This window comes from Pyxicephalus adspersus, chromosome 5 (genome assembly GCF_032062135.1).
Source record: "Pyxicephalus adspersus chromosome 5, UCB_Pads_2.0, whole genome shotgun sequence".
Taxonomy (NCBI): domain Eukaryota; kingdom Metazoa; phylum Chordata; class Amphibia; order Anura; family Pyxicephalidae; genus Pyxicephalus; species Pyxicephalus adspersus.
In genome coordinates this window covers 16836109-16861223 of record NC_092862.1, presented here as the reverse complement: position 1 = coordinate 16861223, position 25115 = coordinate 16836109, and the positions used below count along the sequence as shown (strand labels likewise).

General features: G+C 34.7%; 1 protein-coding gene across 1 annotated transcript in view; it reads right to left on the bottom strand.

Annotated features, from left to right (window-relative positions):
- CSMD3 (CUB and Sushi multiple domains 3) overlaps nt 1-25115 on the bottom strand; it is a 297101-nt gene that overhangs the window by 253194 nt on the left and 18792 nt on the right. Inside the window, exons 7-10 of the mRNA XM_072413237.1 lie at nt 14679-14873; nt 9827-9965; nt 8046-8233; nt 7616-7804 (exon numbers count right to left, since the gene is read on the bottom strand). Of these exons, the coding sequence (XP_072269338.1) occupies nt 7616-7804; nt 8046-8233; nt 9827-9965; nt 14679-14873 (711 nt within the window). The remainder of the gene's footprint in view (nt 1-7615; nt 7805-8045; nt 8234-9826; nt 9966-14678; nt 14874-25115) is intronic.

The window sequence follows — 25115 nt, the reverse complement described above, 5'->3', positions numbered from 1 at the left end:
ATATATTAGGTCAGGAAAATGGAATAGTGGCTAGATGGTGATGGGTTAACTGAAAGATGAAAACGGGCAGCCAAATTTAAAATATGTTAAAAGTTTAGGTAAGCCTAATGAGACAAGAGAAGGACTTCCCAAGAGTGTGGGCAGTTATATTTCAATATTGGAGCTGTATCTGGGATAGAAGTCATTAGCAGATTCCTTAGGGGAGCAGAGAGGGTGCCTAGGTGTGTGCATGTGTCACAGATGCAGGTGGTACAAGGTCTATGGAGTGATTTAAAGCTAAAATTCCCTAGAAACAGGATAATGTATAATTTTAAGATGTCATGCAGATGAAGTAGCACGACTTAGAGATTTTCCTGATGTGTTGAGAGTGAAGGAGAATGCGGAGTCAGAGGTGACACCAAACCAACCTGTGAGGTGAGGCAAATGACTTTGATACTAACAGGTTAGAGATGTCAGGTAAGACTTTGAAGGTGAGAGGGGGGAAATTTGATTTACTCAGTTTTATTCAAACGTGTCTTCCATTAATGATGAGACAGCTGATAGGCAGCATGAAAATGCATCAATTAAGATGAGGATAGATACATTTGTGCGCTATTTGTATACGGATAGTATTGTGAGCCAAAGGAGGGCATGAGTGTGTCCAGGGAGGAGGTGTACAGAGAAAAGAAAACAGGTCCAAAGACTCAGGGAACACCAGCAAAAACTACTAAGAAGAAAGAGATTTGGAAGGAGCAGGCAGATAACTAAGAAGTGAACCAAAAGGAGGAAGTGTCATCAATAATAAAAACGATTGTAAATAAAGCTGATTGACGGAATCAAAAAAAAAGAAAAATCCAGAAAAAAAAGAAAAGAAACTTTGCTCTAAAGAGATCATTATAGTGTATAATAGAGGAAGTTGTTAATGAGTTCAGATTTCCTCCACTTGCATTCTGCTGCATGAGCAGTTTTTGTTGATATCTAATGTAATTGTTGTGCCATTGCCGGGGGGCTTAGTAGAGCAAGGAATGAGGAAGGTGGCAGGGGAAACTTCATCCAGAACCAAAGGTAGAATGCAGTTATACTGGAAAGCAGCTTGGTCCACACATACTAATTTGTAGATTAAATGGCAGTTAGATGAAATGACATACGGGCTGAAAAAGATAATAGGTGCTGGTAGACGAAGGACATGAATTTACCAGTTGATATTATTCAATAGACTAAGGTACACTTAAATTTGGAACTTAAATGTTGGTGTGTTTAGGGCCACACGTGACTATGGCTGTTGTTTAAATAGTTAGGTTTTGTGCCCTGGCATCAACATGGCATCTGATCCTGTTCAAATGACCTACATTTATTTTGGTCCTGTTTCTGTCTATTTGTATTTTGTATTTACCTGTTTATAGCTATGATACCAGTTTTTCATTTTGGTCTGTTCATTGGTTACCTGGCTAGGCAATCCTTTTGGTCAGATATGGTAAGCTGTGTTACAACACAAAGTCCATCTATATCTATATAGCTCCACCAAAGACCAAACACTTGTGGTCTTTGCTCCCCAGTAAAACCCATTTACTATCAGTTAACAACATGCTATTCTTTCAAATATTCTACCATTACTGATCCTTTACCAGCTTTCCTTTATGTCTGTACAGCGCACAGCTTTCTATTCTTGTACTTACCTGAATTCCTACAATGCTTCTGTAATCAAGTTCATTCTTCACTCCTACATAAAGCCAGCAACCCCCCGTTTCCTCTAATAGCTATGCAATTGTCATAATCATTATAAAGCCAAATGATGGTGTCACATTTTCTCAATGTGTTTTATGTGTAATAATGTAGAAACAATTACAGCTGGAAAATCCAGGTGCAAGACAGTGGATGAAAACATACTTTAAGGAGATCGTGGGATTAGTGTAGAGATAAATTAAGCCAATACTTGGACTATTCCATGGTTTCCCACCTGAAACTGAATAATTTAATTGATGTCACTTTGCAGTTGTCACTTAGAGAACAACAAAAGACACAATTTAGTAATTATACACACTGTTACACTATGTCCACCATGGTCAGGGAACACATTTAAATTAGCTTGATTTCATCTTGTGCCAAAAGATGAAAAGGCAGTTCCAGTCCAAATTAAAAATAAAAGTTCCACCTGCAATACTCAGCAACTCTTTAGTGTTGTTATCTGCAGATTAAATGGGCCTGATTTATTAAAGCTCTCTAATACTGGAGAAAATAGACTATCATGTAAGAATTTGGGTGATCCAGCAAACCTGGAATTGATCAGGTCCAGGACTGAAAACATTCGCTAATAGCAAATAATTTTAAAGAACTTCATTGCAGGTGTAATGGACCACCCAATTTCTCTTCTGATAGTCTCAAGTCTTGGAGAACTATAATAAAACAGGCCCATTGAGTTTGCAAGCAACAACACTATAGAGTTAATGAGAAAGTAAACAACTAAATTGGTCCTCTTTTGGGTTAAATGACACCCAACATCATTCAAAGCATTTTCCATGAGACTAAAATATCAAGGGAACACTCCCTGCCTTGTATTATTACTATTATTATTATTAAACAGGATTTATATAGCGCCAACATATTACGCAGCGCTGTACATTAAATAGGGATTGCAAATGACAGACTAATACAGACAGTGATACAGGAGGAGAGGACCCTGCCCCGAATTAAGTTGGTATGGAGACTGATGACCCACAACATTTAGGAACCACCTACCTGCTGAATAAGGTAGGCATACAGATATTTACAGTTCAGTGGTTGCTCAAACTTAGGAAAAAGAGCTAAGTAGGGATTCTAAGGACAGAGTTGATCAGAGGAGACAATGGGGAGGAAGTCAAAAGGCACTTCAGTATCATTAAAAAGTTTTTACCATATGCAATACTGTATGAACTAAGACAGGAACAGATTGTATGCAGTATGTTTATTCAGACTTTGCCTTTTGGAGATACCTCTTCAATCAAAACCAGTATTGTGGAAATAGTCCGTTTGTTTGGATTGTGGAAATGCCAATCATCATTTTAGTATATGCAGTGTAACCTCAGCTCATTTTTAAGGTTAATTTATAAAAACTTTTGTAATTATGTGCAAAACTATAAGCAGCATGGTGGCTCAGAGGTTAGCACTGTATGAAGTTTGCATGTTCTACACTTGTTTTAATGGATTTCTTTTGGGGTCTCCAGTTTCCCCCAATAGTCCAAAAACTTGCAGTTAGGTTAATTGGCCTTAATTATAAGCCCCCTTGGGACACAACTTTTGTAAAGTGCTGCATACTATGTCAGCCCTATATAAACACTAGATAAAATCAGAAATGAAAATGTTGTATTTGGTGTGAACCAAAACCTGTAAAGGGGATGGCGACTAAGCTATGTTGTCTACTGTTTTTATTCTTTAGAACACACCGTCCATCAAAATGACAGAAAAATGTAACCAAACATGTTTATAATGCTATTCCTCTAAAGAAAAATCAATTGTAATAGAAGTTTGGAAATGAAATGGCCCTGTGATTTCTAAGCAGACTCTGTTTACCCATTAGGATTATTCATCCAATCATGCTGCAGTGCAAACTTTACACTCTTTATAAATCCTCCGATCAATCAAAGTAAAATCTAGGAAGGTAAGTTCATTACAGCAAAAAAAAAGACATAACACCAAGGAGCTGCTGCAAGAAAGTCATTACCACCTCATGGTTTATTTAATATATAAACTTTTCAAGGACTTTGTTGTAACTTTTATTTTTCTTTGTCCTAACAAAAAAAAAAAACTTGGCTACTTTATATTAGATCTTGATCAGCAGTTTCAATAACGGACTCAGCGTGAAAGTATTCCTACATGGCTACTATATTTCATTGGCACTGGTAAAAAGGAACCAGTTTAGGTGATGGAACTGTGCCGATATACTCTAAAAAGCTGCATGATTAAATTATCAGTCATTGAAGTAGGACACTGGAAGCAGCTCATCAGTTATGAACAAAGGTAAATCAAAGGAAACGACTGGGGAAATATAAAATAAATCAATGTATTAAATATGCACTTATATGGTATTTGAAAAAAAAAGTACAAGTGCCAGACTCTGTTCCAGTCTCCAAAAAAAATATTACCCATCTGCCAGTCTTTACCAATTATTTTGAACTTAAAAGTAAAGTCTTGTTTGTTATAGAGAACTGTTGCCTTGAATTTGACCTGACATGCTACCTATGAACTCCTGTGTCTATAGCCTTATGGTGAATATATGTTGTGAGGGAGGCATTGCTGCCTATGACAGCAGGTCTAGGGGGATTTAGTGCAAGATATGGTGAGGTCACTGGTGCCCAACTGGTGAGAAAACCATATCAGAAGCTCTTTAGTGCATGGATAACCCAACCTTTGCTCTTCATTCTATGGATACATTCTTTCTCACCTCTCAAATATTCCCTCACTAGTCAACAAATCACCTTGATGACAGGGGGCAACAATGACTTGGCAGGGGGTATCACTGGCAGCTCCATGGTCAAAATGGCCACCTCCACATAGAGACACAAATCAGACGGCATCATGTAATCAGGAAAAGATTAGCTGAAGGGAGCTTTGTACAGTAATGACGAGTCCTTAGTCTTCCAGCCTTTTACTTGGCACAACTTTCATTGATCTCTCTTTATTAAAATATTTGTTAAACTAAAAATTTACATTCCAATAAGACTAATTTACCTGCTTTTGGACTGCATATTGAAAAAGTTCTGTCTCACTGCTATTTTAAGTACCTAAGACTGCCATAGAAGATTTTGAAGAATGGCTTTAGGCTGCTTTTAATGAAGTGTTTTACCATTGCCAACCGCCAACTGAATCTATTAGCTGTCTGCATGTAATGTTGACCTGTAGGGTTGATTTACTGAAACAACAGAGGTTGAGTAAAAGTATGTTTGCTTAGTAAATAGAATTATTCTGTGTTCCCTTTAATCATGGCATACTTTGCAAAATACTTTTTTATTTCTCTTGCACAGGATTGAATATTTAAGGTGAACACTTTGTCCCATAGTACTTAGAACTTAGTCTTTACTAGATTAACTCCACTGCCTTTGCACTTATTGCATCACTAACCTTGAATTATGCAGCTCAGCAAATTTAAAGAAATGTAGGTATTTTCTGTACTTAGTCTGCAATTTGATAACTAAAGAAAGAGAAATAACATTGAAGTTTTAAACTGGGTATTAACTAGTGTTGGTGTTCGAATTCGGGTTGTCTTTATTTTCGACCCGAATATGGCTGTTGGAATTCGGATAGACCTGTCCCGAAAAATAACGAGATTCGATGGCAAAAATTTGGATTAAAAAAAATGTAAAAAACTTTTTTACAGGTTATCCTACAATGACACAATATTTCTTAGTCTGTAAGACGCCTTCCAGCACAGTAATATTATAATACGTTTGTTAGATTTTTCTTTTATCCACTGCGTGAAAAAAGAAACAAATGTATCATAATACTGTGCTGGAAAGTGTGTTATAGAAAGAGTAAGAGATACCTCTAGTGCAGGGCATCTTCTCAATGATTTCAGCCGTGGATGCAACCATTGAGAAGAGTGTGCGATCCGGGGAACACTACAGGTTAATTAACCTGTAGTGCCCTGGGGGATCATAGTGGAACTGCAGTGTTCATCTGCAGTTCAGTTCCCACGGTCACATGACTGTGGGAACTTTGCGGTCACACCTGTGACTGCAGGCGAACCCTGGGTACTAGAGGTTGAATGGGGAAAACATCTGATGGCCTCACAGGATCGGGAAGGAATTTTTTCCCCTGGAGTAAATTGAACTATGTTTTATAAGGGATATTTTGCTCTCTTCTGGATCAACAAAAATAACAGCATATATGGTTCTATATGAATGATGCAGGTTTTAGGTATGTCTACTTCCCCACTAGTTAAATTTTACCTTTTTCAACCTGACTAACTATATAACAAAAATGTCAGTTTACTAACATTGTCATATTGAGAAAAATGTCTTTTATTGAAAGAAAATTACAAACACATATTCACCAACTTTACAGTTTATATCTTCAGAGGATGACCTGTCATCAATCATGATTACCTAAAGTGTTTACCCAACACAGACCCATGACAAAGCCTTTGCAATGCATAATAGGCATAAGGAGGTACCAACTGACATCACTAACCAAACCAATCAGTATTCGTGCCTAGGAAACTCAGTTGGTCTATGAAATAATAGAAACTACTAATTGTAGACTTCATATTTTTCCCAAAAATTTAATTGTTATCATTAATATAATTTATTTAATTAAACATAATACAACGGGACGTACTTCAGATAAGCAAGTTGAAAATTAGCAATTTTATTTAAATTAGATCTAACTTGTACTGTGCAACCCCACACTGTGTGCTGCACTACAAACCCCCAAACAAAGAGCTTTGAAGTCTAGATTCATACCCCATTGTCTTCTTTGGGGCTAACAGATCCATTCTATTAATTATGACCTTCATGTTTGTATATCATGTGTGTTTAATATTTTTTATTGAGTTTAATCATAAAGGGCCCTCTGGCTCATTGTCACTTTTCAAAGCTACTGTGTATATGATTAAATTAGATTGACATGCATATTTTCCTGCCATTCCACCTAACATGTGTCAAAAGAAATTCATGTCACTGAAGGTTAGGTTGATGCTAAGAGACTTAATGTCAGTATCACAATGAAGAGGAGTTCATGATGAAAGTTACTCTGTAAGCTTGGCATGAGTCCTTGACCTCAAGGACTCTATGAAATTCTAAGCAATACATGTAACATTCTAAACTTGTCCCATTTTATGCATTATTGAGTTGAAGTGAACAAGTGTAACACATCAGTCACTTTTGATCTGAAATAATAAATTTTATGCTAAAGAAGTTTATAAGAAATTGGAAAAAAAATAGTAGAGTCTAGCGAAAAATTTCTGGCTAGATTTTACTAAAGTAGGTACCATCTGTTACGAGGTTATCTAAAAAATAATTAAATTTTATTTTTTATTTTGCGTTAATTGATCTTGTTAATGATCCAAAGATGTATTGTAGGGTATGGCAGCTTCGCTAGTCCTATCCATAAGATATAGGAATGTACGGGGAATTTTTTTTTATTTATAACCTAACCCAGTTAAATTTTATGTATGAAAAAAATATTTGATATTTTGGGTAGTGATAGAAAAAATACAATTGAAGGGAAATAAATGTAAATCTCTCTAAAGTAAGGGGGTTTCCTTCTTGACACTGAAACATATCTCCCCATTGGATTATTTATTTTTAATTCTTGTTCAGATTCTTCAAAGATTTGGGATATTCTAATCACAAATCACAAGCATCATTAATATCATCAGGACATAGGAGGGTGAATCTCTACATTCATTCAAGAAACAAAGATGGCAATGATACTGAATACAGGGTTTTCTTCCCCATTCCAAAGAAAACCATAAAATTATAATAAACATTACAAACCAATTATATATAACTGCATTTTTTTCAAACAAAATCTGAAAAACATAATATTTAGGCCATATCTATATTAAAAAAGCAAAAGGAGATATCAATTGATTGTACCCTTGATTACATCTTTAAAAGAAAGAAGATCTTTTAAAGGTATGTATAATTTAAGAATATCTTACCATCACAGGTTGGTAATGGATGGCTCCACCAATGGTTTTTCTCACATAACAAAGGTTCCTCATGGCTTAGTGTATAACCAGGCTGACAGCCAAAGGAAACAGTAGATCCAATTGAAAAATCATATCCGTAACGGTGACCATGCACTGGTATCCCTGGATCCAAACACGAGTGGGTATCAACTGTTACACCTGCATTACAAAATCAGTTATTAATTAATTATACATTCATCAAAGTACATATATAACATAAGGTTAAACAATAGTGAAATAGCTCAGGTCCACCTGACTGGTTGTTTTATGCAAACATTTGTTGAACAATCTTGTGTAACACGTTTACCAAAGTTATAGAATGTTTGCCCAACATGTAGCAAACTAATCGGGGGCAAGTTTAGCAATCACAATTCGGTAAACTAATATACATCCTACTTACTCTCATAATGAATCTTGAAACCATTATTGGATCGGCTGTTGTCAGTTGTAAAGAGAAGATAGAGGTAATTCATACTACTAAATAAAAATTGTGGGACTTGAGTGCCATTGTATGATCCCACAAGTGGTGATAATAAATTTGGGCCATCCTGTACTTCCAGAACATCATAATTAAGTTCTGTTTGAAATCTGTAAAAATAAAAACACATACAAGATAAATTAAACTACTATAAGGCTGGAAAATCCATTCAACATTTTACTGCATTACAAAGTAATTTAGAATGTTTATTTTATGTTGTGTCAACACTTGCATTTCTGCAGCTGTTTTATGTGCTTAAGAAGACATTTACAGATGGAGAAACATTGCATGGGTAAACAATATTTTCTGGCTAACAGCTTACAGTTTGTGCTTTATGTGGTGCACTCTTCAACAAGAACTATAGAGTTCAGTGGGGAGATATTGAACAATAAACCAGTGATGACACACTAATGTTAATGAGACGTTTTACTATTTAAAAAATGCATGCAAAGAATATGGAAACAGACAAATCTTTATTCAAGAAGGATGCAGAATTATTAAAATATGACAGGGTGCTTTTAAGAACTTGGATAAATTTGAGTTGCTCCCCATAGGGTAGTTGCCACATCCCTAAAACCATATACCAAAACAATTACTCCTATTAAAATGGGTAAGAAGATGAGGGATTTTTTGAGTCAGTCAAAATATATGTATTATATAAAACAGAGGTCAGCAAACTTTTTTGGCCACTAGGCCATTTCAGGGGTAGGCAGGAGCACACTAGGCCGGACTCTCGCTTGAGTCCCGCCTTAATGGTTCGGCCCCCCACTAGGAACACCCCCTGAAGGGAAATCCCTCTCCTCCGCAATGCATGTGGAGGAGAGGGAATGTTTCCTATTTACCCTGGCGGCGGTAAATAGGAAAGGGAGCAACAACATGGAGGCCCAAGAGCCGCATGCGGCACCGGAGCTCCGGCTCTGCTAGTTTGTTTCAGCTCTACCGCAGGTAGCCGGAATAGGGGGTGTTAGGCTGGAACAAACTACCGGCTAGGCCTTATCTGGCCCAAAGGCTGGAGTTGGCCAACCTCTGATATAAAACATAGCCAACTTTATTCATATACATAAAAAAACCAGAATCAAAATCCTTATTCACATATAATAATAAATTTCATATATTACAAAACATAAAGAAAAGATGTCTGTTTTACAAATATACGGTATCCTTAGGGCTAAGGAGGGAACAAAATGCAGGAATATCCGTAAAGAAGCAGTATATTTGCCAAACGCGTTGGCACCTTTACTCTCACCAAATTTATATATGAAAATATTTAAAAGAAGATGATTGTATAATACAGACTGCCAATATGTAAGGGATATATCAAAATATTTTAATATATATAAGGGAGTTTAGTTAAGTGAGACAAAGAGCAGAACAAGGCTTGTTAAGTCAGTAATGGAGAAACATGAGGTGCAGGTAGACCACAGACAACACTAGTGACTAGCCGTGTGGGCACGGTTTTATCAATACAGGTCCTTTAATGTTAATAAAATTAAGACATACATAATTAAACATCACATAATTATGTATTTGAACTTAACAAAATGTGACTCAGCAGTGTGACAGTTTTTGAGGATGGACATATATAGTACAAAACTGGATTTATTACTGTAACAAATGTGTTGTTAAATATGCAAACAAATAAATGACCAAAAATGAGATGAAAGAGTACTTAAATATGTATGTAAGAATATGAAAAATCCAACCTTTCAAATGTGATTTTAATGGATCGTCCTGGTTCTGCATCAATCACCCATTCACAGTTCAGTGAGTCTTTATAGTAGCCAGGCCATCCTGGAGAAAGAATGACTCCACTGGGAGATGAGAAGTGACCGCCACAAGGAGCTGACAGAGCAAAATATATATTTTAAATTAGCAATTATCTTTATAGTTTATATATTTGAACTGAAACTTTCCTAAATCCTCAAACTGAAAATCAGAAAAAAATCTGTAATAAGTACACAACCAATTCAATAGAGTTAGTATGCTTCTTCTGCTTGTATTTGGGAATTTAAGAGTTTTATGTTTATTTACTTGTTTCAATGACTACAGAACAACCTTTTCTTCTCCTAATCTTGATAACATTAGGAGAGAGTTGTTCTGAAGTCCGGCAGGGGAGAACATTGGTTGGGATTTCAGTGCAGCAGAGGTGCACAAAGATGTGTAACCAGATTTGTTTCTAGCAGATGAATTTTTTTCTGTATTTTAAGAAAAAACAACTCTCATCAGTATTTCTTTGAGTCTTTTTTAAAAGAATTTTTATTTCTCTATATCACTTTTTTAATAGATGTATATGTTCATTGTGTCATTTTTAAATATTTTTTCTAATTATTTTACAATCTACTTTTTATATATTCCTCTTGTCTCTTTAGGCAAAAATGATGCTTGTATTTACTTGATTTATTCTTATTGCTTATAATACCTACATATATGTTTTTTTGTTGTGTAATGTTGCAATCATTAATTAAATACAATTTTAAAATTTTGGGCTGCAAAACTAGCAAAATTTCAAAAAAACACTTCAAATAAGCATAGACCACTAATAATGGTGAAGTGTGGCAGAGATGAGAGTTACAAGACTGGAGTACAAGAATTACAAGAGTTACAAGAATTGCAAATATCTGTTTAAGCCGCAATTCTCCATAAACCTGTACTTTAATAATGTTAGCTTTTAGCTTGGAGTTTCACTTTAAATTCTCTACCTATGTAGAGTTAAGTGTAGGAATGATAGTCTTGTAAAGTTGTGGCTATATTGGTTTCTTCCCCCATTTTCAGTTGTCCACCCCACAGAAACTAATCTACCCCTTTTCCTTTTTTGCCCCCTGTTTTGCTTTCTCTGTTATCCTTAATTCATTATCTGTTATGTTTTTTTTTGTATAATAGTTTATTCAATGCAAAATCCATAACCAATAATAAACACAATACCTATGAAGTCCTATTAAATAACTGATATTTAAGGTCTACAATTTATGTTGAGTTGTAACTTATTCTCCACATTTGCAAGTTTCAATGTGCTGGAAATTTAAGTGCATAAAAAAGACTTATAGATTTCATTTTTATATGAAATATCTAGCAGTCATCTTCTTAAGTTTAGATTGAAAACTAACACAGTTCCTGCCTGAAATGAACACCAGAACACCAGTTAATGTCCTACACATATATCTGAAAAGTTAAGTTTCAGGAATGATTTAATGATGTGCAAAAATCTTCTGTCACTGTGCCACTTTTATAGGGCGCATGACATATTTCCAGAGTCGGAAATGTGCTCAATCACAAAAGTTATAAGCTTCTACCTTCACACGTGAAATATAAGCCCATTCCTGCAAAAAGTCAAGAATTCTAAATTTCTATATCAATGATCTTTTATTATATTTTGTTATTGCCCCATATATTTTTCTTTGTTTCTACTGCGTTAGAACTTTTGTTGAAAACTATAAGCTGATACACTTTCTGAATTATGGAGAAACCTTGGATAACATGCTGAATCAATTTTCAAACTGAATCTAAACACCAGAACAACATTTTAATTTACGGCAACCTACTAGTCCCTAGATATGGTGACTGGTGGATTTATTTTTGATACGTACATTTTAATCTAGCAATTACAACACTTTGTTTCCTAGGCTATAGTGCTAGCTTTGCTCCTTCATATTGTATCTATATATCCTCTATACCAAATACTTCCTAAAAAGGGGTCCTCCAAAGATTGCTTGGAGGTTCCTTGAGCAATGAGCAATTTGTGTTTCTAAGGTCAATTTAACCAACCCCCAGGGTGTATTTTGGCTAATAATATGGGTAACATTCTTCCAAATGCCCACCAATTTAGGAGACATTCTTCCAACTGACCCCCCCACTAATGTACTGTGAACTGTGGATAAATAAATTATATGATGGGTTCAGTGAAGACCTGAAAGTTGTTTTAAGGGGTTCCCCCGTGTTAAAAAGGTTGAGAAACACTGCTCTATGCTGTAAGTGTATGGAGGAATATAATTGGGATGGGGGAGTGTTTCTAGTTTACAGAGAAAACCCCAACCAGGGCTAGTATTATTGTGTGAGATTTTAGCGCAACATTGTCAGCTCACTACAAGTTATTCATACATAGAATTTTTGAAAGAATCAACAGGTAATTTTCAACAGATATAACAAAAGTCCAGAAGGACTATTAAAATGTTTTCAAGATTTCACCCAATTGTTATCCTGAGCTTAAAATGGTCTCAGTCACCTTAAGTTTAGGACAAATTGGTGTTGTATTTTGGTTCAAAGTAACAAACTTCAATAAGGGAATGCAGAAGTTATTTTATTACATTACAACATTAAAATGTATACATGTAATTCAGATGGTGGAATATTTTATAGGAGGGTCATCTTTTTAAACTTTTTATTAATTGCATCTGGAGGAAAAGAAGTTTAAGCTCTGGATAAGAAAGAGATTCTTTACTGTAAGGTCTGTGAAAATGTGGAATCCGCTCCCTCAGTAGTTTCAGCAACTACTATAGATTGCTTTAAGAAAAAGCTGGAAGATTTCTGGAAGCATAGAATATAACTGAGTATTAAGGCTTTAAAGTAAAGATAGTGGAGACTGTTGATCCAGGGAACATCTGATTGCCTCATGGAATCAGGAAGGACTTGTTTTCCTATTGGAGCAAATTGTGCCAGGGTTTTTGCCTTCCTCTGGTCCAAATACTGTATGTCTATAGGGTTTTATATCTGGGATATGTTTATTTCCCTAGTGGTTGAACTTAATGAACTTATGTCTTATTTCAACCTGACTTACTATGTAACTATTTTCTAAATCTTAGCCCTTCATTTGAATAATAAATCAATTTTTATATAGCATTTATATATACATGTGTGTTTTTATAAATGTATAACTCACTTTCTATACAAAGTCTGCAGGATTTGCACAGATCCGCAATAGAAACAAAATATGGAGTAAACTGTATTCCTAAAAAATATTATTGCAATTCTATTTACTTTGAGGTCTATTTATAAATGTTTTTACATAAGATTTGCCCACCTTTACCCAAAATGGTCCAATCTTTTCATACTGGATTCAAATTGAAAAAGGCATGTATCCTAAATATTAAATGATTCACGCTTTTCTAATTAGATTCAGTGGAAAAATGATTGGTAGAAGGTAGATGAATCCTGGATAAAAACATTTGAGTGCTTTACAAAACTATATTATTTTGTGAGAGTTTATAATTTTACTCGATGCTAGGCACTACCAATTTATTTAGAATTAATTTTTTAGAATTGACAATAGTTTACAATACTTCTCCAAAAATAAAATATATGTTTGCTGCAAATATAAAATACAACCAAATGCAAAGCAATAATTCACACCGTTACACTTTAAAATTGAATGGGCATTTTATTGACCATATGATCATGAGTATCAGTGCAGTTCACAAAATATACTTATTAAGCAAACTGAAGAACAGTAACAATTGTCTTGTCAGAATATTTTCAAGAAAAATAAATGTAAATGCATCTGTGCAAAAAAGAGACAATTTCATATATCATTGGGTTTATTTATTTTACATCTTTTCTGACTTCTCTAATTTTCTAACATCAGCATTTCTAGGAAAGTAATTTCCGATCTGACAGAAATGAAGTGCTCTGGGTGAACAATTATAATAACTATGGGGCAAATTCAGCATAGCATAGGACTAAAATGTTTCAAAAATAGTGTTAAAAATCAAATATGTAACCATGTATAATTAACATACATTAATTTAATATCAATTATATATTTATCACAATTAATGAATTTTCTAAGACTTTTTACCAATAAAATGACCTGTGGCACATACATTTTTTAAAGTCTAGTATGCTATGCTGTAAATTAGATGTGTAAAGATTTAGGAAAACTACTTGAGCCATGTCTGCTTCTGGGTATGACTGCTTCATGGTCGGAGCAGATGTCAAAGTTACCCTCCTACCCAGCGCGGGGGATTTACTGACCCCTAGGGTCATAAGGTCCATAGTGTTTAGTCCTAAATACAGCAGGTGGGGAAAGGGGTGCTCTAAATCCCAATTCATGCAGCATCTACTATGACCAGAGTCAGGTAAAACTTTGCCAGCACATTAAGATCCTTTATGTTTGAAAGCTTAACTGATGCATTATGAGAAGTCAGCAAAGCGTATTGTAACCCATATATTTGGAATGGCTGGGTGCAATTACATTTGGATCTTGGATAGAATTCCTATCTTTCTCATCTGGATTTTTTTCCTCTTGAGGGCTCATTTATAGAGAGGTCATTTGTCATACGCTACAATCATTTATTCATATACACTATTATTTGATTTTTGTTGGGTTAGAAACATCAAACATTCTACTTAGTTGTCCCCATTACTCCTGTGCAAGTGGATTAGACAAATACCACTCACTAGACGGCATCTATAGTTAAAATAAAATATTGTATATATATATATACTGTATATAGACATAAACCTGTTATATTAAAGGAAATCAAAAACACCCTTTCATTCATTCAAGTTAAAAATCAAAGATTATAAATCGTAAACAATGAGCATATAGTTGAGGTTACCGACCTTCACATCTAGGAATAGGACCACTCCACATAATTTTGCCATCTATTAGCATACAGGTAATGGTTTCGGTGCCTTGAGTCTTGATGAAGCCTTCTTCACAGACAACTGAAACAGAACTTCCCAGCTGAAAGTTGTCCCCAAAACGCCGAGCATTTAATGGTATTCCAGGATCAGGGCATTCATTATGACCAAAAGCTGTAAAACAAAAGTTATGAATTAACAATATAATAAATATAATTATATGGCTGGACATATTTTATAAGAACCAAAATAAAGATATATTAAAAAATAGACAACATAAACTGACCAATATAGTAGTGATGTCCACACTATATAGATATAGTATATCTAATATAGTAGCATAAATATAGTAGCAAAAAAATATAGTAGCATAAATATAGTAGCATAAATATAGTAGCATAAATAACACATAGCGCACAGCAGAGGGTTTTTTTTGGAAAGAATATTGCATTAGTAATAAACTTCTCAAAATCACAATACAGATCAAAGTAATGATTCTTACAGCATAGCCGTAACAAATCTGTTTCTGGCCATAAGAATGGCAGTATACTTTATGCAAATAATCCATAAAAAGGGGGCCCAAGAAAGTCCCAACAGTCCAGTATCAACCTGGTAAGTGTAGAATTTGCAAAGTGTATCGTCGTATTCGACCCCTTTCACCCATTGTAGGCTTCCTCAGGGGTAATTGTACAATAGCGAAACATTGTCAATATAGATATTGACGAACATAAATCAGTACACAATCATTATGTAAAATACAGTGTAATACAGCAAACCCAACCTAAAACCAATGGTCATATAGATAACACCAATAAGCAGTGCTAAGGTATACAAAGTCAAATAATACAGCGTACTTCAAGGTTTTTACATGAGAAATCGTAAATGCACAAGAAGAGGAGTTCAAGAAATCAAGAGAGTTACCTTAATTAATAGTTTGCACTTAATGTTGTAGACTGTTAACATATTTGTTATTTGTTAAGATCTGCTAAAATGCACTGCAGCCCTATGTAACATTTTTATTCTTGAATTTAAATAAAATTTACTTTTGTTTAAATGGACTAATTCCACTGCAAATCAAGTTATTACAGAGTTTGATATCAGTAAGAAGACATAAATTGTTTGCTCAGAGAACCCTTGGCAGGTGGGCGAGCTGTCAGTTCTGGTTCTAAAAACCAAAAGATGTACATTGTTAATATATTCCATCTAACTGCTGTTAATTAAACATTACACATGAATACTTTACTTTACAGAAAGTGATATGATGGAATGAGAACACAATAGTTAAAATCCTTATATGTTATCTAATGTCACATGTCTTCATTTAAGCTGCAGAAAAAATGTTGCAAAAGTGCTAGAAACATTATATTTTAATTTTAACTGTCTTCAAAGTCAGCCAACGCACACTATATATACATGATGTAAAAGGAGATAATAGGATTTAAATAATGAGCCAAAGAACCACTGTAAAATGTATAAGTATCTCATGAAACAATCAGAAATATTATTTTATTGTTCTGATGGTTTTAAACTGATAGAGAACCAATCATTATTGCTGTTTGAATTTATAATATTACATTTAGGAGTAGTCACGGAAATAAGTTAAACCAGCCACCAAGCAACTATACCACCCTAAAAATGATGTAGGGGAAAAAAAAGTTTTACAGGAAGAATTCAGAAACCACTTTATAGAAAATAGATGGGGATGGCAGTGAGCAATTAAGGACTTCTGGATGCCACTCCTATAAACACTGATTTGTAAAACCAACCCAGAGTTACAGGCAACCTAAACATGAGCACAGTATAACTTAGTTACATAGAATTCACCAACCAGCAATTCCTAGCTGTCAAAATTAAAGACCTGGTTGTGTACAGACATTCAGCACTATCAGGTTGATTTATGAGTGGAACTTAGATAATTACATAATGAATTTTAGTAGTAAATATATTGAAAATCCATGTTTGCTATTAAACATGTGCAAGGGCATGTATAAATGTATGCTTGCACATGATTTGATAGTTAAAGTTAGCAGAGCCTCACCTCATTCACTAAGCTGCATGTATTTTCCTTTGTAAATTGTTAATTTACTCTAACATTATACTATTTGGAAGCTAGATCGAAAATAATAGTACTTTTGTATGCACTATGTTTCATTTATCTGTAAAGGAATAGGCTTTAGTCTACATGTGATATCAGTTAAAGGAATCTCACAAGGTACTGTAAGAATTATGTACTTTAAAATGTATGATTCACTTTAAAATGTAAATTATCACCATGCAAATCAAATTTTTACTTAGCTTAGTTATTAGGGCTTCAATTACTTCAACTATACAATCTCGTACAAGCCAAAATCATGTCTGGGCAGCACGGTGGCTCAGAGGTTAGCACTCTGGCATTTGCAGCACTGGGTCACAGGTTTGAATGTCGGCCAGGATGCTATCTGCATGGAGTTTGCAGGTTCTCCCCTTGTCTGCGTGGGTTTCCCCTGGGTACTCCGGTTTCCTCCCACATTCCAAAAACATGCAGTGAGGTTAATTGGCTTCCCCCAAAAATTGACTTTATACTACATTAATGATATATGATTATGGTAGGGACATTAGACTGTGAGCCCTTTTAAGGACAGCTAGTGACATGACTATGGACATTGTACAGCGCTGTGTAATATGATGGCACTATATAAATACTGTGTAATAATAATAGTAACTGTCAGGACATTGTATTTCTAGATTTTGTATATCTTTAAATGGTTTACATTAGCATGTATTGCATTTTTTAGTATTCTGATCATGTATAAATATAGATAAAATGCAATAGAGCAACGAATGGTTTAACCTTACCCACATGCCACTGCATATTTCATATTTCAGGCAGATTTTCTGTCCAATCAAGCTTCTATCTAGTTTTTTGGTTGCATTGGTACAGAAAAAGCAAGTGACTTTCCCAAGGTCAGAGCAAGCTGACAAATGAAATTTAAAGTGAAGACTTCAGCAAGTCTCTCAATGTCATCATGACACGGTCACTGCCCTTGGTCACTGAGCTACTCCTCAGTTCTCTTCCATCAGTTCAGTTTATGCTAGACTGAACAGACCCCATACCGGGTTAGTTATTATTGAGGATTTTTATTAATGTTCCTGGATAACTATGCAAAACAAAAATTCTTTTTATATAAAAAACAAATAATAATCAAAATAGGAATTACAATAAATAAATGATTACTTATTTTAGATATTGTAATTTAAAAAAAAAATGCTTTTCCTAAAATATTGTTGAAAACAGCACCAACTCTTTATATTTTTGTTTGCTTTTTTTGTTCTAAAGAACTGGTATTTTGTTAGAAATCAAAAACCACTATGGCACTGATGATAAATTTTGTAACACGTAGTTCTATTGGTGGCAATTTCAAGAGACGGATGAATACAAATTCTATCTGGCCTAGTGTTCTGATTCTTTCATACCCTCTGATCCCTCCGGGGTCCCCCATGCTCTTTTATTACCTATACCACATAAATGCCTTAAACTATCATCCCACTACCCCATCCTACTCTTCTTCCTTGATACCTTTACTTCTCATTGTCTTTTATCTGTGTTTCCCCTTCTTAGAGTTTTCAAAACCTTGTTGTGTCTTATCACACATCTTACATTATTTCCTTTAGCAGGTCCATGCAAGGTGCTGTATTGTATTCCAGGTTATCATTTTCTGTGATTGCACATTGGCCATTGTTTTGGAATTTGTTCCCATGCTTTTGTATATATGTTTTTCCCGTTTTATGCTCTTAAAATTGGTAAATAAAAAATGTTAAAAAAAAATATAAAAAGACAATTTATTATTACAGTGGGGAGTGTGGATAGCAGCTAAGCTTAGACAATCCGGGTGCAAATGAGCCCTCATTTATGCTCTTGATTTTAAAAGTAGTGTGGACATGTCCAAGTTGCTCTGGGATGACTCAAGTACACCAACCATTTAAGCTTCTGCCTACTGACAGATCTTGAGTTTATATATGTAAAGACTGATCACATGGGGTGCCACAAAAGTGTACAAAGCTAGCTTTTCAGTAAACATAGCTGGCAATTGGTATTCATGCTAAGGTTTCTCTGTGTTAATTATACAGTTACAAAGTTGACCAGTTTGCAAAAAAAAATAAATAAAAAAGCTCCATCAAGTTCAATCACAAGGAAAATAAATATACAAGGAAACTTGCATATTCTACACAGAAACCTATACATACAGATGATCCAGAGGAAGACAAAAAACACTATAATGCATGATTCAATTTACTGCAACAGAGGGAGAAAATTATTACCTGAATCTCTAAGGCAATCAGATATCAGTAGATCAACAGTCTCTGGTGTCATTCCTTGTAAATTGTTATACCAAGTTAAATTGTGTGCATCAAGACATGCACTCAGCTTTCTCCTAAAACAATCTATTGAAAGCACTAGAACCACTTCCAGAGAAGATCTATTGCATATTTTCACATCCCTTATGTTAAAGAATTCCTTCCGTATGTAGAGTTTAAATTTATTATCTCCTATGCACACCAGAACTCAACCATATCTACCTTAATGAAAAGAACAGCAACTTGACCTTGTAGACCTAAACCTGCACCTTTAAAAGGGTATGCTTCCATATTAGTCATTTTCATGATGACCCTTCGGTGGGGAGTTCAACAAAATTAGATAGAACTGGCCCAGTGTTTCTCAACCAGGGTTAGTCAAAATGACACCAATGCACTTTTTGGCAAGGGTGACATGCATACCACTGGCCAGCAATGTAAGAGACATTCTTCCCAATGACCACCAAGCTAGTAGACTGTGAGCTGTACATAGAGTACAAATAGCAGGGGTTCTCCAAGGCCCTAAAAAATATTTCAAGGGTTCCCCGTGTCAAGAAAGGCTAAACTAATAAGTAAAAAAACGTCAACATACCTATCCAATAACCTTGTTGCTAAAACCTTGCTTTTTGAGCTTGTCAAATAGTTGGTTTCCCATTGTTTTCACTGCTGATTCCTGCAGTCGGGGGAGCACAACTGTTCTACACACTTGAAAGTATGTAAATAAATTGGTGGTGGGAGCTCTGCTACAGGGTGTAGTTTAAGCAAACGGGTTGACTGTCAGGTATGTGTAAAGCTGTTTTCTCTCTTTAGGTCAGCCTGGAGTGGGGTTTTATTTAATTTGACAGGAATAAATTTTATAATGCATACATATTATTTTAAAAATAATGGCATCCCTGCTTACATATTGCTAAAATCTGTAACTAACAGTTATTAGGTGCCTAATGGTTTTGCTTTACAACTTAATGATCTGGAAAATGTACCAAATATATCTTAAGCTATATGTCCTTATCACTGCACTGCAGTGAAACACCAGCCATGGTGCAACTCTTTATTACAAATTATTAGTGAATGAAACACTCCACTAAAGCCTAGGATGCCTTGAGCAACATTTTTAACTTCTGTCATGGCAAACTCGATTTGTCGTGAAATAAGCAAGGCTTTGTCTCTGTCACATTGGGTTTAAGTCAATTCAGACTGTGCTAGTAACAACTCACATATGGGCAGTGCAGCTGTTTTCACTTCCATTTGATGTTGATTATTTAATCAGTTTTGTTCCCAAGAAGACAAGTTGCAATAAGTTCTCATAATACTACATTATATGAAGCAAGAGTTTTACCAGCGGGCTCAGGAGAGTAAAATTCTCTCTTACGTGTTTGCGTAAAGAATTCACTGTAGATGAAAAGGTATTTTCTCAGATACAGAATACAGATTAAATATATAAATTGAAGTGTTCCTGAGCTCGAAAAGTTAACATAAACTAAAAAATATACCTGTGGCCCATTTTCGTGCACAAGAACTTTATGATTTAGACCCCTTACCTTCATATCTGCAAAGAGAGATACTAAAAGAAACCACTGTCTCTGTCTCTTAGTCTTTAAAAGATTTAGAAAATTAATCAAGCAATCATCCACATTATGCAATGTTCATCTGGCACTTTATTTACATTTTAACATAAGTGATTCAAAAGAGCAAATTGTGGACCTAGATTTAGAGACATTACTGGTATATTGCTTCATTTTCTCCTTGCTGGAGAAGAAGATGTACCTAAGAAACTGCAGTGCAAGAATTTCTGCTGCGTTTTAATCCTATGTGTGCTTTCTAAACCCCCATGATAATAATGGAAAATTGAATTCAACCGAGGAGAACCACAAGAAGGGGCATAATTCGATTGAAAATTTAGAATTTTTAGTTTTTTGAGATGTTACAATCAGATTGAGAAGAAAATCGTAGTCAGTTTCTCATTCTTAAATTGCAGATACCCTTATCCACTATTAATTGATAGAATAATTTATCATATTTCCATTATTACATCAATATGATAGCCGTTCAAAATTTTCTATTTTCAATTTCTGTCTCACTCCTTTATTTTCCCAAATGTCTCATGCTAAACCTTCACACACGTAATCACATAAAATAGGTTGAGGATCCCTTGGAATGAAAGGGAACATATAGGGAGGGGCTCTGTGCATTTTGCTTCTTTATTCTTTTATTATTAATATTATTAACTTCTATTAATATAGCGCTGACATAATATATAAGGCCGTTGCATATTATTATTTTTCTTCACAGTAAGCTGATCAGGTGATGAGTACCTTTTAACATGTTTTCTTTATTCTTGAAGAAATCTGTGATTTTCTGAGTTTAATAACTCTCTAAAGACTTTTTGCACACATGCTTTAGCTTGTATAAGAGTCATGTATAGAGCAGGCCATTACAAAGCATCTCAGATATTTTTTTAGTTCCAATTTGGAAGCTACTAGCAGACATCAGCAGGCTCCCAGCAAGCTTCAAGTTGTGCTGAAGCTTACCATAGCCTGCCAAAGTCAGATTGTTAAATATTAATTTTTATATTAATCTATTTGTGTAGCTGTGAAGAACCTTAAATGACCAGTCTTTGGAATTTTAATTAGTTCTAGGCTTATAACACAAGAACAGACTATATTGAGCCAAGGCAATTTTTTTTTATATAATATAATAAAGGACATAATCTGCATTGGTATAAGTATTATCATTTGATTCAAAAGATTGATTTAGGAATGCATTAACTTCTAGGTTACATTTAATATGTCCTACGGGCAATACCTCTGTCCTTCTCCTTGGCTCACTGGACAATGATTCAAATTGCATTGTGTTAATTGCTCAGTGCTAGGATTGTGTGCCACTGCTATTAAAACACATCTACTTCTAACATCCTCATGGTATGTTTTGTATTATGTTAACTGTAGCTTGCTTTTTTTAATTATTTTAATGAAAGTAAAGTAATTGTATGTGCAAATTCTTTTTATCTTTAAAGGTGCTTTATCTTATTCTTAGACTTATCAAAAATGTTAATTCAACTCTCAGTCATTGGTTTAAATTTAAAATCACTAATATTGTTAATGTATATGTTTAGTGTACCTGAAGTAGCTGATTGGTGCTTAAACAAAGCTTTACAAAATTGCCTTGGTGCCAGTTAAAACCTGTGCAAAAAAGGGCTAAGACCTGAAAGGTGATTACTTCTGATGTGATATCTTTTTAGCAAACTCAAAATGTTTATAGAATCCTTTATAATGGATAGTTCTTTTTATATTATGGTTTAGGTATATATATTAAAAAGTATATATAGACCCCAAGGCTGTGGGGGCAGTATTATGATTTGAGGCTGCTTCAGTTGGTCGGGTCGAATGATCACGTTTTTTAATCAGTTCATTTCTTTCAGGATAATACAGGCATGTTCCAAGATGACAAAACCAAGATTCACTGGGGTCACATGGTGAATAGGTGGCTCAGGTAACATGGACATATGGGGTGACCACCACAGAGTCCAGATCGTAATCCAATGAGAATCATTTGGAGGTGCTGGAGAAAAAAATTACAGCAAAGTCCCACTCTCCCACTATCAGGACAAGATCTTGTTAAAGACCTAATACAACTCAGGATGATAACAAATGCTATAACATTGCAAAAGATTATCAATAGGGATTCCATGGCAGATGTATATATATATATATATATATATATATTTTATATTTATATATATATATATATATATATATATATATATATTACAGCATTATAATGAGTGTTATGAAACAGAAGGTATTTCCATATTTATCACCACCTCAATCCAAACAATCGGAAGGTAATTCTTCATTTAATATATATATATATATATATATATATATATATATTTTTTATATATATATATATATAACTATGCTTATACATTACAGCATTATAATGAGTGTTATGAAACAGAAGGTATTTCCATATTTATCACCACCTCAATCCAAACAATCGGAAGGTAATTCTTCATTTAAATAATATCATATGGAGACATTCAAATCATTTCTTTTATGCCTCTGTGACCTACTGTGCATCTATACCTGCAAGCTAATGAGTACTAGAAGCTAGTGAAGATGTTTTGTTCCATACTATACTCCCACTTACTTCCTCTAGGCAATTCCAGCTAAACATAAAGTCAGAGTCTTATAGACATAATTTTTATTACATATCTCTCAACATGTCATATGAGCATAATAATACTAAAACATGTCAGCAAATGTGGGGCTTGCCATTAAATAAATCAAAGACAATTAGGTTTATGCTAGTATCTTTACTGTGTAAGACAAGCTAGATTTATTTTAAACTATGAGTTGAATATACAGTATATTATACAGAGTTTAATTAAAAACATACATTTAGGTATAGGAGCAGAAGAAACACAAGGTGGTGGTGATAACTCAAATCATTTTATTGATGACTGATAAAAGAATGATCAAAGGCCAAAGGCCTACACCCTATTACTGGGTGCTCAGGTCCTAATTCTGCTAATTCTGTGACTGCCTGTCTTTTTGCTGTTTGCCTGCTGCAGCTGAACCACCAACGGCCTGTCCAGGATATAACTTCTGGACAACATTTCATTCTGTGCAGCTTTATAAAGTCCTTTGCCTAGTCTGTGATTAAATGGTGAAGAAGCAGAAGCAATTGAACAAGGTTAACATTTAAGACACTTCTGCTTGATGTCTGATCTTTTACTGTGAGCTCAGGTTCTTCCTATTAGCCCCAAGTCACTAATGAGCTATATAGTAGCATAGGGGACAAAACACGGTACCAAAAACCACATGAAGAACAAAGGCATCGAGCATACCTTGGGAAGTCAGATGATGAATAGAATTTTGAAGGCTGTAGCGTATGAGATTTAAAACCTAATGCCTGCTGGAGAGAAGTACTGAACACCCATATATATTTCCGTATTACGTTACCACACAGTGGGCCTGATTTATTAAAGCTCTCCAAAGCTAAGAAGATTCACTTTCATCCATGAAGCTGGGTGATTATGATGTTATGTTGCATGCTATGGGCCTGAATTATTAAACCTCTCCCAGACTGAAGAAGACATAATTTCATGGTTTAACCCTGTTGATCCAGCAAACCTTGAATAGATTTCCTATTATTTGGCAAATGTTTTCCATCCTTAACCAATTCCTATCCAGGTTTGCTGGATCACCAAGGTTCAACTATGACAGTCTACTTTTTCAGTCTCCGGGAGCTTTGATAAACCAGGCCCTATGTGTGTTATGTTAGGGTAGTTCAATTATTTGAACAGAATGTCTGTAGAACTCTTATTAGCAATATAGTGCAAACCAAAGGTGCATTGGATTGCCAGAATGAATAACGCTGCAGCTCACCAACACCAGAATGTGAGTTTATGCATGTGGCTGCAACACAACAGTGAGTCTTTGTGATCTCCATTTGTAATATTCTTTCCATTTACGCTAAATACTATAATAACTGAAAAACAGATGCTCACTAAAAATACCCTAATATGCTTCTCTTTAAGATCACAGTTCTATTTCAATGGAGCCATGAAAAATGTATCACAATCTTTTTTTAGAGCTTATTTTTTTCTTTACTTGCCGTATAATTAAGTGCATGCAGCGTATGAACGTGGTAGAAATGTTTCAGCATGGAGGGACAGGACCTAACTTTAAGTCATGCGTGGTGACTGAACTTCAGTCAAATGAGAATATTTAACACTGAAAAAGAAAACCCTACTGGCAAAACAGCAGTTTTATGTACCAAGCTGGCATGACATATGTCACAGTCAATTTAATGTTAATGCTACACAATTACACTTTGAGAACTTATTAGTGACAGCATTATCCACTAGTGTCACTTTGAAAAGGCACTAAATTTATATTGTTATTAATTGCATGATTCTGGCCTTGGCAGAAACAATTACTTGTTTTAAAATTGCAATACAATCAGACAAGTACTTCATACACTATCTAGATGACAGTAAAAACATATCAGTTTAATCAAAACTTTAAACTATTAACTTGCTTAAAGGGTTTTTATTGGGTGGAATGGTGGTTAGTATCC